The 16475-nt window shown below is 48.7% G+C and overlaps 1 protein-coding gene across 1 annotated transcript in view; it reads left to right on the plus strand.

Moving 5' to 3' along the window:
• Nucleotides 1–16050, plus strand: part of WASF2 (WASP family member 2) — a 70436-nt gene extending 54386 nt beyond the window's left edge. Inside the window, exons 3-9 of the mRNA XM_068967250.1 lie at nt 2300–2434; nt 2961–3114; nt 5230–5347; nt 6375–6499; nt 8772–8927; nt 10688–11205; nt 12181–16050. Of these exons, the coding sequence (XP_068823351.1) occupies nt 2300–2434; nt 2961–3114; nt 5230–5347; nt 6375–6499; nt 8772–8927; nt 10688–11205; nt 12181–12338 (1364 nt within the window). The 3' untranslated portion in view covers nt 12339–16050. The remainder of the gene's footprint in view (nt 1–2299; nt 2435–2960; nt 3115–5229; nt 5348–6374; nt 6500–8771; nt 8928–10687; nt 11206–12180) is intronic.
• Nucleotides 16051–16475: the final 425 nt, after the last annotated feature.

Below are 16475 nucleotides of genomic sequence, written 5' to 3' on the forward strand. Positions count from 1 at the left end.
TGTGGAGTCCATGGGGTTGCAAAGAGTTGGACACAACTGAGTGAATTTCAGTTTCATTTTCAAGTGTAAGTCTTAAGATACTGAGATATTGATACTCTTAAAAGTCATCAGTATAAGGAAGAATCTCATTATATAACTGTTTACGATTTGGGCTTATTTAGTCCTATGACAACTTGGTGAGATAGATACAGTTGTCCCCATTTCACAGATGATGAAACTGAGGCTGAGAGTTTGACTTGGTGAAGAGTCAGTAAGACAAGGATAGAGATAAAGAACTGAGACTTAAATTCAGACTTTCTGGTTTGAAGACTAATGCTTCTTCCATGTATTGTCTTGAGTTCTAAGTATGCTTAAGTCCTGAGGTAACTTGACAATGGGCCTCCTCACTGCCCCTTCAAGTAGCATTCTCAGTATCACCGTTTTTGTGTGGTGGAGTTCTTTGTATGATTTTTATCTTAAATCACAGGAGCTCTTCCTGCTGTCACTGCTCCTTTCACTGAGGAGCACGGAAAGTCCTGGGTACTCTCTTGGGTGATCTAAGGGTGAGTTGACTTGGGGTTTTCTTTTCCTCCAGAACAGTTGGTTGGTTACCAGATATTTTTGAGCCTTTGTTACTTTCCATACTAATGTTGTGTGTTTCTCAGTCAGTCTTTCATTACCTAGGCAAGCATGATACAGTATGGTTTTTGTTTTTTGTTTTTTTGAATATAGTTGATTTGCAATATTATATGTGTCAGGTGTGCAACATAGTAGTTCACAATTTTCAAAGGTTATATTCCATTTATAGTTATTATAAAATATTGGGTATATTCCCTGTGCTCTATAATATATCCTTACAGCTTATTTTATACCTAGTAGTCTGTACCTCTTAAACGCCTAGCCCATCTTGTCCCTTTCCTCTTCCCTCTCCCCCCTAGTTTGTTCTCTGTATCTGTGAGTCAATACGTTATGGTCCTTATAGGAACTTAGCCGTTTTATGGACAGGGATCAGATAGGAATCTTCAGCCTGCACAGTGGAAATGCAGTTTGTTAGCCAGTTTGAGTCCTTTGAGCTCAGGAGCTTCCCATGGTTGTTTAGATCACAGAACCATTCAGTATGCAAAGACTTGCTTCTTCCTTGATGAGAAACTCCTTATTGACTAAATCTACTAGCAATTCAGAATATGGTGTTGATTGGTCTTATGCTTACTCTTCAGGTTACACTGGGAAGGTGAGTGAGCTGCAGTTCACCCTCAAGGTGAAGTTTTGACCTTTTGAACTAATTTTTTTCCCCTCAGGTGTGGGGGAAAGCATAAATATAGTTTAGACATGTAGTTTAGTTTAGAAGCTAAAAATCAGATCTACTTTAAATAATTCTCAAAGAAATGATCTGTTGGTTGGGCGCAGTCACTTATGCCTGCCTTCACCTTGCAAGTAACACCCTCAGATGGTATGTTTATTCGTACGCACCACTCTTCAGTTCCTAGCAAGAATGTGCTTTGTGGCTTGGAATGACAGTGTGGAGGCAGTGTCAGATTGCTGTTACATTTCTTTGGCTGCAGATTCTCCTTGCATTCCAGGGTTGAAAGTACGGAGCTCTTTTTCTAAAAAACAAGACATTGTGGAATGAGACCACTGGTATGTTGTTTCTCAGGGAGAGCTTGAATGTTGCAGCTTTCCACTTGTTCCCTGACATGTAGATTTGAAGGATTATAACCTAAAGCAAAGACTTTCAAAATTGTAGCTTATGAATCATAAAATCACCTTTTGACCCTTTAGAAGAAGTTGTTAGTCTCTACTAGGAGTTGTTAGTGACAGTTCAAGGCCTCTCACAGATACCACATCTCATCATGGTTGTTCAACATATTTTGGGGGCTCCATTGAGGATGTAACTTCTTATTTTTTATGTTAATTGTAAACACTTAACTAATTCACAATTTGTTTTCCAGAACCACTTTCAGAGGGTACTTTTACAGAACAGCAAACAGCTAAGGGCTGTAGGCAAATATGTAGACATACTATCCACTCTTCTAGGATGTTTCTTTGTATTACACCTTTTGATTTTATTCAGCTTGCTTTGAGCTCATGACAGCTCAGTTTGCCAAGAAGACTCTTAGTTACAGAGCACATTGCAGGCTGCCCAGGCTCTGGAGGGTGTATCTCTGTCTCCAAGAACAAGCTCTTCCTGTAGCCTGAACCATCTTAGAGAGGCGAGGTCCCTGTGTGTTTGGGAGGTGGGGGGTACAGTCTTTAGTAGCCAGTTTTTCTGACCATTTTTGTCACTTTTATGCACTAGTGACTTGGTTCTTTGCTCTCTCAGGTAAATATGCCGAGGACATTTTTGGAGAGCTCTTTACTCAGGCAAATACTTTTGCCTCTCGGGTAAGCTCCCTTGCTGAGAGGGTCGACCGCCTACAAGTTAAAGTCACTCAGCTGGATCCCAAGGAAGAAGAAGGTAAGGAAGCTGAGCTCAGCATTTGCAGGCTCTGCTGAGCAGTTGCTTAGATTTTTTCCCCCTGATTTATAAAAAAGTGAGGGGGGAAATCACAGAGACCTATGGAGTTCTTTGAAATGACACAAACCTGGGTGATGTGAAGAAACCTTTTCATTTCTACCACACCTCCACACACAATCCCTTTCTCCCATTTCCCCAATTCCTTCTTTCTCAAATTCTCCTTCCCCCCAGTCTTGTTTTGCTACCATAAAAGTACTTGGAAGATTCAATCCTCCTAAGGAGGGGCCTGCTAGATCTGGCCACATAGTAAACCTTTGTGTTGCCTCATTTTGTTCAGTCATGAAATGGCTGGGCTGCTGACAGCCTTATGGGGCTTCCCCAGAGGGGGAGAAGGGAAAAAAAAAAACCTGGCTGCAGACAGCCGCAGCCAAGAAACGCAGCAGCTGAGGCCTCTCCGGCTGGCGTGACTCAGTGTTTGCTCAGATAGCCTGTCGTCCATTTTCTAATGCCTTCCATCTTCTTTCAGTATCACTACAGGGAATCAACACCCGAAAGGCCTTCAGAAGCTCTACTGTTCAAGACCAGAAGCTCTTTGACAGAAACTCTCTCCCCATACCTGTTTTGGAAACATACAATACCTGTGATACTCCTCCACCTCTCAACAATCTTACCCCGTACAGGTAACCTGGCTAGCTTCTCCCCTCTTCAGCCTGCGGCTAACAACACTAGATTGTCATTTTAAAGATGTTGTGTACATCAGAGGATTATATCAAAAAGTGTACTACCTACCCCAGAGTTGCTTGTGGTGGAAGAAGCTAACATTTACCATATAAACAGGTATCACTTATTATTGTTTGGTTTCTGAAACTCATATATAATATGATTGAATATAATATATAATATTGAAAGTTTGCTATAGCATTTATGCTGCAGAGTTTAATTTGGTATAAGCCAAGTCCGTCTTGGACTCCATCCAAGGAATTTAGTTATTATAGAACCAAAAGGACTTTGTTACAAGGCAGTCCTATATCTTGCATCCCAGGGGCAACATTTTAGCAAGGCTCCCACTTACTCTGAAACCACTAGATTACCAGATGTTTGGGCGTGTTAGTGGGGCCAGCCTTGTGGACTGGCTTCTCTGGGCCCTGAGGGTCCTTCCAGAGCCTAAGGAATAATTGGCATTCTTCCAAATGAGTGTCGTTCACTTTGTTTTGAACATCCTTTCAACATTCCCCTGTGAAAGGACCTACAGTGCTATGGCTGGACTTGAAAAAGGTAGCCTTATAGACAGCTTAAAGCCCCTCCCCTCTAGTGGTCTGGTCTGGTAGTGTTACTGTGTAAAAAACTTCCAAGCAGGGACAGAAAGCGAATATTTATCTTGCTCGCATCCATAAATATCTTTGGAACAGGTAAAAGTAATTACAGATAGCTGGAGGCAGATGTCTTCTGTGAGACATGGGTGTACTGCAAAGTAGAGAGTGTGTGTGTGTGAAATTCAGGGACACCCACCTGATCCAGAGAGCCAGAATAGGAACATGGCCACTTCTCACACAGATGCAGAGAAAGTGCGTGGTACCTATCCTTTGTTATTACCGTGTGAAATTATGTCTGCCCCGTGGCTCTCAAAGGGGCCGGCTAACATGGCAGGGCAGAGCTCTGACTCTGCAGCCTCCATCGTTGAGTCTGGTTGGATCTGGGCAGAGGGTTTGTAGGAGAGGAAGGGATTATACACTTGATAATATTGAATGGAGTATGGTAAGACAAGTTTATTTTTCAGCTAATGTAGGGTATTTTCCTTTTTAACATTCTCTTCTCAGTTTTCTGGAGTTAGCCTAACAGAAATGAGTCATGTGGCTGACTCAGAACCAGATTTAATATAAAAATCATTAGTGCTTGATTGGAACTGGTTTCTGTGTATTGTGATAAGATTGGAGGTCAGAAAAGAACTACCTTTCCAATTCGTTTTAGTTCAGAATAGTGTTAAAATAACTATCCATCCCTAAATGCATGCTTTCTGAAAAAGGGGAGAGACTTAGCCATGCCAAAGTTCAGGATTCCAGCCAGGGTCGTTGAATCTGGCGGATGACCCTTATACTGACACTCATCAGCTCACCCTGTTCTGTCACAGCCGCTAAGAGCTGGTAATTAAATCTTGTGGTCATAGAACAGCTGGCTGTCTTTTCTCACTGGGGCCCCCTTGTGGTTGGGGGATGGGGGGGCGGATGCTGAGCTGTTCTAGTAGGTGAAGTGCTGAGGTTGCCTATATTTACAGAGGAATGACAGCTACACACATGATACACATTCGTGTGTGTGTATGCATACGTCTATACACATGTGAAGCTGTGCATGTGTACACAGGTTTTGGGTGGGTGGAAGGCCGTTAATGCTTGCTGGAGAGTCCTGGGCAATTGATGGTGGTAGGGGAGTCAGTGGCAGAAATCCCATCTGATGTGCCAAGATATCAGAGTGTCCTCGGGGAGATGTGTGCAGCCCTGGAGATCATTAGACGTAAGCAGGATGCCTGCTGCTATAAACCATTCTTGCCCTAACCATGCAGATTCCTCCACCAGAAATTGAAAGTAAGGCTAAGGTTCTTAAAAAGCTAGATAAGTAAGAGGTGCCATGCCATTCAGGGGCTTTGGAACGCTGGTATAGAGGAGGAAATACGCAGTCAATTTGAATGACTTCTTGATTCCTCAGTGTAAAAACTGCTAACTGGTAGGTGTTTGGAATATTGGATTTGGTTGGGAGCTCATTTGTCTACTGACAGCTACTTGTCTTCATTTCTATCCCAGGGATGATGGGAAAGAGGCACTCAAATTCTACACAGACCCTTCGTACTTCTTTGATCTTTGGAAGGAGAAGATGCTTCAGGACACCAAGGATATCATGAAAGAGAAGAGGAAGCATAGGGTGAGGGGAAAGGGGCTTCTGTTCTGCACATCAGTAGGCACGATTGTGGAGGGGGGATAAAAAGGAAGCCAGTCTTATGTGAAGTAATCATTCTGAGTGGCTGCTTGCTTAGATGCCAGGTGAGACTCTTAAAAAAATGTGTCCACTCCAAGCACAACCAAGATGAAAGTATAAATCACACCAAAAATGTGTTTATTCCCCCCAGTACTATTAACAATTGAGTATATTCAGGCTGAGTTTTAGAAATCGACTTTTCTATTCACCATTTATTTCTCTTGCAATTTGCACCTGACTCTGCTGGACACTCGAGCTAGGCTAGTCCCTTCTGCGCCAGCTTTGGAGCTCATTTCTCAGAGATCAGCACAAGGCTCTACAGTGTTTGATTTGCAACTGGAGCGGTTTAACACCTTGACTACTGGTTGGGCGGGGCAGGGGTAGGGGCATAGGCCTAGTTTTGGTAGAGGTGCTCCCCTCCCCTTAGACTCCCAGTGATGTGTGTAAGCATATGACCTAGCAGTTGCAACCTCACAATCCCATTAGCATGGCTGCTGGGAGGCCTAAGAGAGCACCAGGGGCTAGTGCAGCTGCACAAGCGGAAGAATCCGTCAGTTGTTTGGGTTTGTTTTTTAACTATTTCCTTGTATCTGTCCCAGATATCTATGGCTGTCATTATTTCTCTTCTCTCTTGACTGACCTTTGTGGCATAACGAATAATAAATAGCTATTTATTAACTTCCTAACTGTAAGAGTTGCTCAAAAACATGAATGAATTACCCAGAAAGATGGTAGATTTCCATTGCTACAGGTATTTGAGTATAGGATTGAAGAAATGTGTTTGAGCCCAGGAGGTGGTTTGGATTAGATGACCTCTAGGTCACTCTAAACCCAGCAATTTTATAAGTTCTGTGGTTACTGTATGTTGTCTAGGCAGATTATTTCTAGGGTGTATATCCATGAAGGTGGGTGGAATTTTAATGAAGAACTTTGGGAAATGTTTATTAAGCTTTTCTGTTTCTTTTCATTATAGAAAGAAAAGAAAGATAATCCAAATCGAGGAAATGTAAACCCACGTAAAATCAAGACACGTAAGGAAGAGTGGGAGAAAATGAAGATGGGTCAAGAATTTGTGGAATCCAAAGAAAAGCCTTCTCGGTAGGTGCTGCTTTTGTCCTCTTGGTAGCAGTCTTTGAAGGGTCTGGGCAGCTGGGGGCAGCAGTCTGACAGCTCTGATGTGACACCTTTCATACCCCCGAAGTCTGGCTGTGTGGCTTAAATCAATACCACTGCTAATCAGCTACTTTAAAGTACCTCCATCTGGTGATTAAAATTTGCTAAAAACAAGGAGAAAAATCTAGAGGCTGAGCAGTTTAAATAAGGTGGCCAGAGTGGTCTGGAAAATAAAGCCCATGGCTTCTGGTGCCCTTACAATATCTGAGGGCCTCAACGGAAAGACTAGAAAGGGAAGAAAAGTGGTCTTAGGAGTCCTTTGCCTTCAGAGCATTGATTCGAAGGTCATGACTAAGAACTGGACATTTCATGGGAGTAGGGAAGGCCAGGCAGAGAATTTGTGCACATCACCAAAGCAACTTTTCAGTCAGCCTTTGTCAGTCTCTGGAGAGAGGCTGGCCAAGGGACTGAAAGCAGGCCTCAGAGACAGTGTGGGAAAGGCCGTGCAGCCAGTGTGAGGCTATATATCTCTGTGGAGAAATAGTAGATGTCAGTCTGACCCCGTTTCCCAATACCAGATCACACTAGAGGTTTAAAAGGGGGGTAAATGGTTTTAAAGCTTGGTTTGATGCTTATCCTGGTGTCCAACCTGTGTGACATTCAAAGCCAAGTCGCTGAGATTGCCTGGCATAAATGTTGCCATGGTTTTTCCCCTAAATACCTTGCATCCTGGCTGTTGGAGAACCATGCCAGCCCATGCCGGGTGTCTAGGAATGATAAAAGGAAAGAGTTGAGTTGTTCTTGCTTTTAGGAATAATTCTACCATGAAATTCTTGACTTTTAGAAATCTTGACACTTCTGACACTTGTTCTTCCTAGATTAAGAGATTTGTTTTAAAGAGTGATGAAGATGGTGAGAGGAAAAAAATGAACCTTTCTGCAGGGGAATCAGCCCTGAGGGTACCTCCTTTACCTTCACCTCTCAATAAAAAGGGGCCATTTTGTTCCATGATCTCATCCTGTTCAGACAGGCCCTTGTCATAGGAAGGCTCAGTGACTCTTAAGACCAGCAGCTTGTGTGTTCAGAGTGCCAACCAGCTATTACGTGTGTGTGTGTGTGTATGGTGATTCTGTTGTCCGAGAGGTTTGGGATCAGGCTGCCAGGCTGTTCTACATTGGTGAACCTGTAAAGAGATGTGCCAGGTCTACAGGGCTGCAGGCCTTGGGGATTTTCTACGTCAGAGCATCATTTGATTTAGTTAGTTTCCTCCAACTCTGTTCTCCCTGGGGTCTACTTTAGATGAGTTCCTTATAACCCAGCAGTGGTGGAAAGGAGGGCGAGGTGGAGCGGGACAGGCCACACTTTGTGAGCTGCTGCCTGGTGTGTTCCTGCTTGTGTGGAAGTTTGTTGCTGTTCACCCAGAGTGAACTCGCCCACGGCCCAGTGCTATGAGGGACAGGTGTTCATGAGGCCAGCCCTAGGACCCCACTTGAATCAGCAGCTTGGTTTATGAGATAAGAAACCGCATCCAACTACCACATAGCAACTTGCATTTATCCTCAGCTTGGTTTTGCAGTCAGATGCCTCCTTGGCCTTTGAGTACTCCAGAGGCTTGCCGACCTCAAAACCAGGCTGAGTGCCAGTCACGTGTTTGCAGCTCACTAGCCTTGGGGCCTGGCTTTGCCCTTTGCTGCAAGACAGACTTTGGGATTTGGATCTGGGCTGCTCCTAACATTTGGGAAAGAATTTCAAAGAACTGCTGGGTGTGACAAGGCCAGCATGAGGAAAGGAACAGCATGATTTTGATAAGCTGGGTTGAGTCCCATTTTTACAGACAATCCAACAGAAATATCTGGGAGAGGGGAGGGGTAGATTGGGGGATTGAGACTGGCATATACACACTACTCTGTATAAAACAGATGACCAGTAAGGACCTACTGTACAATGCAGGAAGCTCTACTCAGTACTCCATAATGACCTATATGGGAAAAGAATCTAAAAAAGAGTGGATATGTGTGTGTATGTGTGTGTGACTGATTCACTTTACTGTACACCTGAAACTAACACAACATTGTAAATCAACTATACTCCATTAAATTAAAAAAAATAAAATAATTACAGCTACAGCAACTTGGGGGAGTAGAAATATCTGGGAGATATTTAGCAATCAAATGCATTTTTTGTGGGCTCTTTTAGGAAAGCAAGAGAGTATCACTCAGGCTTTAAATAACAATTTTGGCATTGGGTTCATTATCAGGTATCCACCCACCTTGGTGTACCAGAATGGCAGCATTGGCTCTGTTGAGAACGTGGATGCAGGCAACTACCCACCACCACCACAGTCAGACTCCATTTCTCCACCTTCTCCTTCCTTCTCCGAGGACAACTTGCCTCCCCCACCAGCAGAATTCAGGTAAACAGTGGTATCTCTGCTATTTACTCTGGGTGGTTAAACACTCAAGAACAAAGTAAAAGTTCCAAATCCAGGCCAGGACCACTAAAGTAACTCCAGACAAGTGAGTCAGGATAATAGAAATAATTGGTATTTATTGTCTGTAAGGTACCAGGCATTATACCAAACACTGTATATGTTACTTAACCTCCACAGGAGTCCTCTTGAGATAGGCACCCATTTCACAGAAGAGTACACAGTGAAGCACAGAGGTCAGTGAACTCACCTAAGACCACACTGCCAGTAAGAAGCAGACTCATGAATGGAAAGCAGGCCAGTTTGACTCCAGAGCCTGTGTTCTTAACTACTGGCTACACCTGAACAGAGAGAAGTCACCAGCTTCTCTCTTGTTTTTTCACTTAGCGCTGACTCAGCATCAAATAAAGTGGTATAATCTGCTGCTGTCCATAAAATACTGAATATCCTTTCTCCCTAGTTGTCTAGGAACCTAGTTAAGTAGTTGCCTTTTTCTCCTGTTGCCTCTGCTACATTTCACTGTGGCTAGAATCTCCAGGAAGAATGAAACAAAGGAGAAAGAGATGAGACTTAGGATCTGACCATTTTGATATTTGTCAGTGTCCCTGGCAGAGGTGTGTACAGGAAGAGTTAGCATGTCGTGGCTGGAAAGGGGAGGGATCCGAGGAGTGTTAGATTTCAGTGTTTCCTGAGGAAAAATAGTACTTTTCTTTCTGATGCCTAACGAGTGAGAGCTTTGAAAGGGACATTTGTCTCCTTGGACACTGTTTAATCGGAGACTGGATGTTGAGGCCCCTTCCGATGGAGACCTGTAGCCGCGCTGTCACCCCACCCCCCCGCCCCATTCCTGGCGTCTGAAACCATTAATCCCAAACCTCCTTCTGCCTCCCAAATCACTTCCTGCTGGTTGCCGCGTCGGATACAGTGAGGCTCCAAGGTCTGTGGAAAATTCCAAGATGGATGCTTTCCTAAGGAGTAGCTATTAGTGTAGGACAGACACAAAGGTGGAAAAAGAGGCTCTTCAGCCTCACACGTGGCCTGAGACCTCGCCGCCGCAGGCAAGCAGGCCTGACCCAGGAGAGGTGAGCCTTAATGCTCCCTCAACTTGGGTCAAGTCTGGCAGCACGTTCGTTTCCCGTCCCTGCTGACCCTCAGGCCCTCGTTCTCTCTCAGGTTTTTCCACAGGAGCACTGAAGGTGCTTTCACCTGAATCTGTACCCTGGTCAGGGTTGCCTAGCTTGGCTTGGGTTTCCTGCCCTCACAAGATCTGGTGAATGTTAACAGCCTGTGGAATGGAGCCTGGTGGGTGGTGGTGTTTGAATTTTTATTTCGGTTCGTTCTTACGTGGCTTATTAGTCCTGGCTCCAGGATTGAGCTGACCCTTCCTCTTAAGAGGAGGACTCAGGAGGGCGCCTTCCCTTGCAGAGCTGAAAGGTTTGAGGGGGACCTAAGAGATGGTCTTGGCCGGCCTTACCTGTTAGAGAACTCCTAAGTCCACTTTTTTTCAGGCGGTATTTCTCAATTTCTGCTTCAACTCCTCTGCTGACGGGAAGCTCATTATCTTACAACGCTGCCCATTTCAAGGCTGGGGATTTCTGACCATCCCCAGGTTATTCTTTCTGTTTGAGCCAGAATGAAATTATACTGTCAACCAGAATGAACCTAGGGTAATCGATAAGCTTCACGTAAAGGGGAGTGTTTGCATCCTGAGAGTGATAGTGGGTCTTTTTTCTTTGTCCTTTCAGCTACCCGGCAGACAGTAACCAAAGAGGGGCTGGCGTAGCTGGACTCAAAAGGTCCAGTGTGGTCAGCCCAAGCCACCCACCACCAGCTCCTCCTCTGGGCTCTGCACCAGGCCCCAAACCCGGGTTTGCTCCACCACCTGCCCCTCCGCCTCCACCTCCGATGATAAACACTCCACCCCCACCCCCGCCTGGAGGATTTGGGTCTCCAGCGACCCCGCCACCACCTTCACCCCCATCTTTCCCGCCTCACCCCGATTTTGCTGCCCCTCCACCTCCTCCTCCACCGCCAGCAGTTGAGTACTCAACTCTGCCCCCACCTCCCTTGTCCCAGCCAACAGGAGGCGCACCTCCGCCCCCGCCCCCGCCCCCTCCTCCGGGGCCCCCTCCACCCCCTTTCAGTGGTGCAGATGGCCAGCTGGCTGCACCTCCTCCGCCACTTTCTGACACCACCAAGCCCAAGTCCTCCTTGCCTCCTGTGAGCGATGCCCGCAGCGACTTGCTTTCAGCCATCCGTCAAGGTAAACCCCCAGTGGTGGGTCCAGGATCATGGCGCCTTGTCTGGGCAGCTGGGATGACTGACTGGAGGGCGGACGGGGGCCCCTGTGCCCTTCCAGGGGAATGGTTTTTGCTGGGTGGAGAGAGATTAGGACTTCAGACCTCAGATCAGTCTGAAGAAAGGCTTCACTCCTGAAGAAATGCAGAAGTTTGTATTTCTTTCCACCTTGGTTTAAAGTAAAGGGTTCTTAACCTAGGATCTTCGAACTGCTTGGAAATTTATGCTTTGTGTGTTCTTGCGTTCATTCTGTGCCCCAGAGAAAACCAAGAATCACTGTCTTGGAAGGTACTTCCTCATCTGGACTCAGACACTCCCTGTCCTTCACTTTTTTGCCTTTCCTATCCTTCTCCGCTCCTCTCCCCCACCTTCCCGCCTCCTTCCTTCCTCCCTTTTCCCTCTTGTCTCCATGTCTCCTTCCTCTCACCCTGCCTTCCTCCCCTCCCTCATCATCGTCTTCCCATCGTGAAGCATTTATTCTCTGTCAGAGGCTGATTCTGGTCCCAGGAGGCTAGAGTGGTTTCTTCTGTTTGATCCTCAGTGAACTGAAGGGTTGTCTAGAGGAGACAACCTCAGGCAGCTCAACTCCATGAAAATCGATGACTTTGGCAGACTGAGTGCCTGCTAGATGGGGTATGGCAGCCACTCCTCATGCAAAGCCTTGTGAGAAGTACCATCCTCACCAGCCTGAGAGCATGGGAGCCTGGAAGAATGGCAGGCTCCCTTCAGACCCTCTTGTCGCACTGGGACCACAGTGTCGTAAAGCCTGTCTGACTTCTCATCGGCTTCCCCCTTTCTCTCTTTACTCTCCTCCAGCGTCCTTCTTTTTAGCTGTCCTTTTCAGTACCCACCTCCACCAGGGGCCACTCCCTCTTCCTCAGTCCTGGATGGATTCAGAGACTGACTTGCCTTCTTCACCCTTCTCTCTCTCTCCCACAAGGCTTTCAGCTGCGCAGGGTTGAGGAGCAGCGGGAGCAAGAGAAGCGGGATGTTGTGGGCAACGACGTGGCCACCATCCTGTCGCGTCGCATTGCTGTGGAGTACAGCGACTCGGAAGACGACTCCTCTGAGTTTGATGAAGACGAATGGTCGGATTAACTCTTCTGCCTGCCGCCTACTTCCTTTTTCTTTCTTTCCTGCCTGCCTTCTTTGATACCTACCCCAACAGTCCCAAGGGGAAGAAAAGGGAGGAAAAAAAGAATTTCAAGGGGCCAGAGCCTTCCCTGAAGCAACCAAAGATATATCCCAAGTGCTTCCTCCAAATCACCATGTGTTTCCCGTCTCCCCAAGGTCAGGCCCCATGGGGCTGCTGAGGTTCTGTAGCTGGGATGTTCCCTGTTCCCTTCAAGTGACTGTTGCCGACTGAAGAGAAGGGAAGACCCCAAGCACACTCCTTTGATTGGGTTTAAACTGGAGTTGGTGCCTTCCCCCAGGAGCCATTTTCTGTAGTCTTCCAGAATCCTTGCCCTCAGCTGCTTTGCATAGTGCCAGCCATCTTCTGGTCCTGAAGCCTGCTGGCCCCTTTCCCATGCACTGAGAGGGCGGAGCAGCCGCAGGCCCGGTGCCTCACCCCTCTGTCCTCATCCACAGGGTGAGGCTGCCTTTTTCTAAGCCTTCTCTGTGTCTAGATGCCCTTTATTCTGGGAGCCGTCAAGCCCCTAAAGAAATGTCTCACCCCTCTCTGCTCAGAAACAGTGCCTTTCTGAAGGCAGGGGTGGCTGCCTCCCTCCCAGGCTTCCTTCCCGGACTGTGCTGTTCCCGTGTCCCTCAAACACCCCTCCCTTGCCACCAGGTGCCTCCAAGCACCACAGCCCGGTTCTAACCTCTAGGAGCCATGACCAAACTAGCCCTGACACCCAGGGATCTGAGCCTCTGCCGCGGTTAGGAGCCGAGCAGAGACTCGGGGCTGCAGGACTGGAAGAAGACGGAAGTCTTTGGGTTGAATGATGCTGAAGCCTGGAGATGGGAAGTGACTTGGCTCATGTTCACACCATTGGATGGGGACAGAGCTCAAGCCCGGAGTTCCTGATTCCGAGTCCCCTGTGCTTTATGGGACCAAATCGTGGGCACCTGCTAGATTCTGGGCCCTGCGCTGCTCCAGACCTCCCCGCAGAGGGGAGTCCAGCAAAAGGGCGCAGGGCCTGTGCCAGGCCTGTCAGTGCTGCTCAGACCCTCGTGGCCGCGCTTCTCGTCGTGTGCCCCCCCCTTTCCTGTCACCAGCCTGGCACCTGGCCTTGAGAGCTGCCCTTTTGGGGGACCAGAGTAGTGAGAGGAGGAAGAGGGTAGGCAGTGTGACAGGTGCTGCTTTCAGTTCCTCTGCATCTCCTCCCCCGTTTGTTTCCCCGGTTTAAGCATAGGTCCTGCCAACTGTAGAAACTTCAGTCCCTCAGGCTGGCAGCAGCCGCAGGTAGCTGCCTGGGGAGGTGGGGTGGGGAGGCCTGGCAGCTGTGAGGAGGGCTGAGAGGCAGGATGACTCTGGGTCCTGTTTCCAGCTCCCCTCCTCACTGCACCATGATGTTCCCTCCCTCCCTCCTCCCTTTTTCCCCAAGCTAATACACAGGTGCTATTCTTGAGAAAAAAAGCTGGTCAGCTTTGGCTAGCAGTGAGGTTTCTTCTCTTCTGTTGTGTAGCCTCTGAGGCTGAAACCGGCTTTTCCAGGCTTCTCCAGCTCTCCAAGCCCTGAAACAAAGACAGACAGGATCTGTCTCCCCCCCAGCACAGCACATGGTTCTAGTAATTGCCAAAGCCCTCATCAGCCCCTCCAGCTCGAGGAGAGCATGCAGTCATGGGGACGGAGCCGTTAAGAGGCCAGTGTGCCCGCCTGTCTCCCCAGATAGGGCGTCTTGGGCGCAGGGCGGGCACCGGGCTCCGGCGCTGAGAGAGCCAGACCGTGTGCACCCCTGCCGTGCCTCCCACAGTGCGCTCTGGAAGCTGAAGGTGCTTTCTTCAGAGCTCTAAAATGGCTGTTGAAGATGCCCCCCAGCTGTCACCCAGCAGTGACCAGGGCAGCAGGCAGAGGGCAGCGGTTCTTCCAAATAGGAGTCCTGGGGCCTGGCTAGGCCAAGCTGGGGTTTGGGCCTAATGGCTTTGACTGAATCACCCCCACCCCCCTCCTTTCTGGAAAAGGGGGAGCCAGCACTGTGCTCGTATCATCCAGCTCTGACCTTGAAGGGGGCGGTGTTGGCCTGGCTTCTGGAATGGACAGAGCCTGCCGAGGAAGAGGGCTGGGGGCAGGAGGAGGTGGGGAGGGGCACTGCCTGCGGAAGGTAGGATTAGATCATTAGCTCAGTGACCTCCTAGGGTTTCGATGTGCTGTGTTCTCATCCTACAGCTGGTTTGGTAATGATCTGCAAGTCCCGGAGAGCTACAGCACAGCTCTGCCTGACGCTCTCATTAAAATCTATGCAGCCAAGCTCGGCGCTTTGTAGCAGCCGGCCTTGCGAAGCTTCCTCAGCTCAGGGGGCTGGGGACCCAGTCAGCCGAGAGGCCCTCTGGGCTCTACTTATGCATATGTGCACCAAAAAAAAAAAGCTTCTTTAAACCCAGAGCCCTTTAAGATGATAAAGGACCCTGTGCAGGTAATTGTGTGTCTTTGGAATCCTGTAATTGTAGAATGCCGTTTAGTGATTATTTAAACTGGGCTGAGGCTGGTGAGGGTGTGGAGCAATGGCCCCTGGGGACTCTGAGGGCTGAAGGCAAGGAGCCGCCTCTCTTCCCTGTTCTGCCCAGCCCAGGGGACCTGCCCCCATTCCTGTGGCCCAGGGGCCCAGCTTCCAGTCGGCAGTGTCAGAAGTGACTTGTGGCTCTGCCTTGGTTGTGAGATGAGTACATTCCAAAGGAGCAGCCATGGGAAGGGGGCAGGCTCAGCGATCCCTTGGAGGCTCAGAGCAGCTGGCCTGAGCTCCAGCTCGCCTCCAACGGAAGCTCGTGCGCCCCTCAGAAACGACCCTGGCCAATGTCACCGCAGAGCTGAGGCGGTGTTGTCAGGGCTAATGTGAAATCTCTTCCCGTGGCGCCGATCCTCCGGCTCTGCAGTGCCAGCTCGGACAGATTGAGGTCTCTGTGGCTTTGGTGACCCTGCTTAAGCATTCCCACCGTGTCCCAGCTCTGCTCTCTGCCTGCCTCCCACTGCAGCCCCCCCTCACCTGCTTGGGGAGGAGGGCAGTGCCCCAAGGCTAGGGGCTTTCGCTCAGGAGAGTTGTCAGGCTTCCTGGGCTCGTCAGGCTTTGAGCTCTGCCGGGGTCCAGCTGACTTGGGATACCAGGGGTTGCCCAGAGGTGCACCTCATCCCGTGCCTCAGGAAGGGCTAGGGAGCAATTTTGTTATTGTATTAACTTTACTCAGTTAACTCATTTGAGAAACTAACCAGTTTTTACTTTCTGTCTAGAATGATGTATGTGTAGGAGAGTGAGCCGTAACGCTCCCAAAGTGCCTTGTTTTCTCTGATATAAATATATTTATAAGGACCTGGTCCAGTGGATTATTCTTGGGTGTGTTTGCCACATGAAGATGTTAGGGACTAGGCTTGTATGTCGTGGGGTACAGTCTGAAGATGGGGCCCCTTCCCCTGAAGAGGGGACAGGAGCTGCAACTGAGATCTGAGCAGTGGGGCTGAGCCAGACCCCTGAAGTGACCCTTTCCTCTTTCCCCTGCTGCTCTCAGGCCCTTAGAAGAGAAGGACACCCAGTTTTTCAGTCCTATGCCTCCAAGCCTGGGCTCACATGAGTCCCTGCCGGGTTCATGTGTGTAGCACGTTAGCTCCCAAAGTGACCTGAGGATTCTGTGTAATTGTTTTATGTATACTTCCGAATACATAAATGCCAACATTTTAAATAATCTGATGAAAGTCTTTGTAACCATGCAGCCACCTCTGGGGGGGTGTGTATGTGTGTGTGCGCGCGTGCGAGCGCGCACTTGTATCTGTGTAATGGGAGAAGCAGTTCCAAGAGGGCAACATTGATAGCCACAGGTGGTGGCCAGAGCTCCAGAGGGAGGTCGGTGTGGGTGGGCTCGGAGGCCCGGGGCCTCTGCCTCTGGCTGGTGCGCCCTGTGTGGGAGGTGGGGGTGTTGATTTAGGAGGAGACCCATGGTGGGGGGGCACGTGGAGGCCACCTCAGCTGCCTGGGAAGGGTGTGCTGGGGCAGGGGAGGGTCGGGGGGGGAGGCCCTCACATCAGGCAGGAGAATGCTGATGCTGCCTGCCAGCATCTGGCCGGCATCTTGTCTGCCTCTCAGA

Source organism: Capricornis sumatraensis, chromosome 3, assembly GCF_032405125.1.
Source record: "Capricornis sumatraensis isolate serow.1 chromosome 3, serow.2, whole genome shotgun sequence".
Lineage (NCBI taxonomy): Eukaryota > Metazoa > Chordata > Mammalia > Artiodactyla > Bovidae > Capricornis > Capricornis sumatraensis.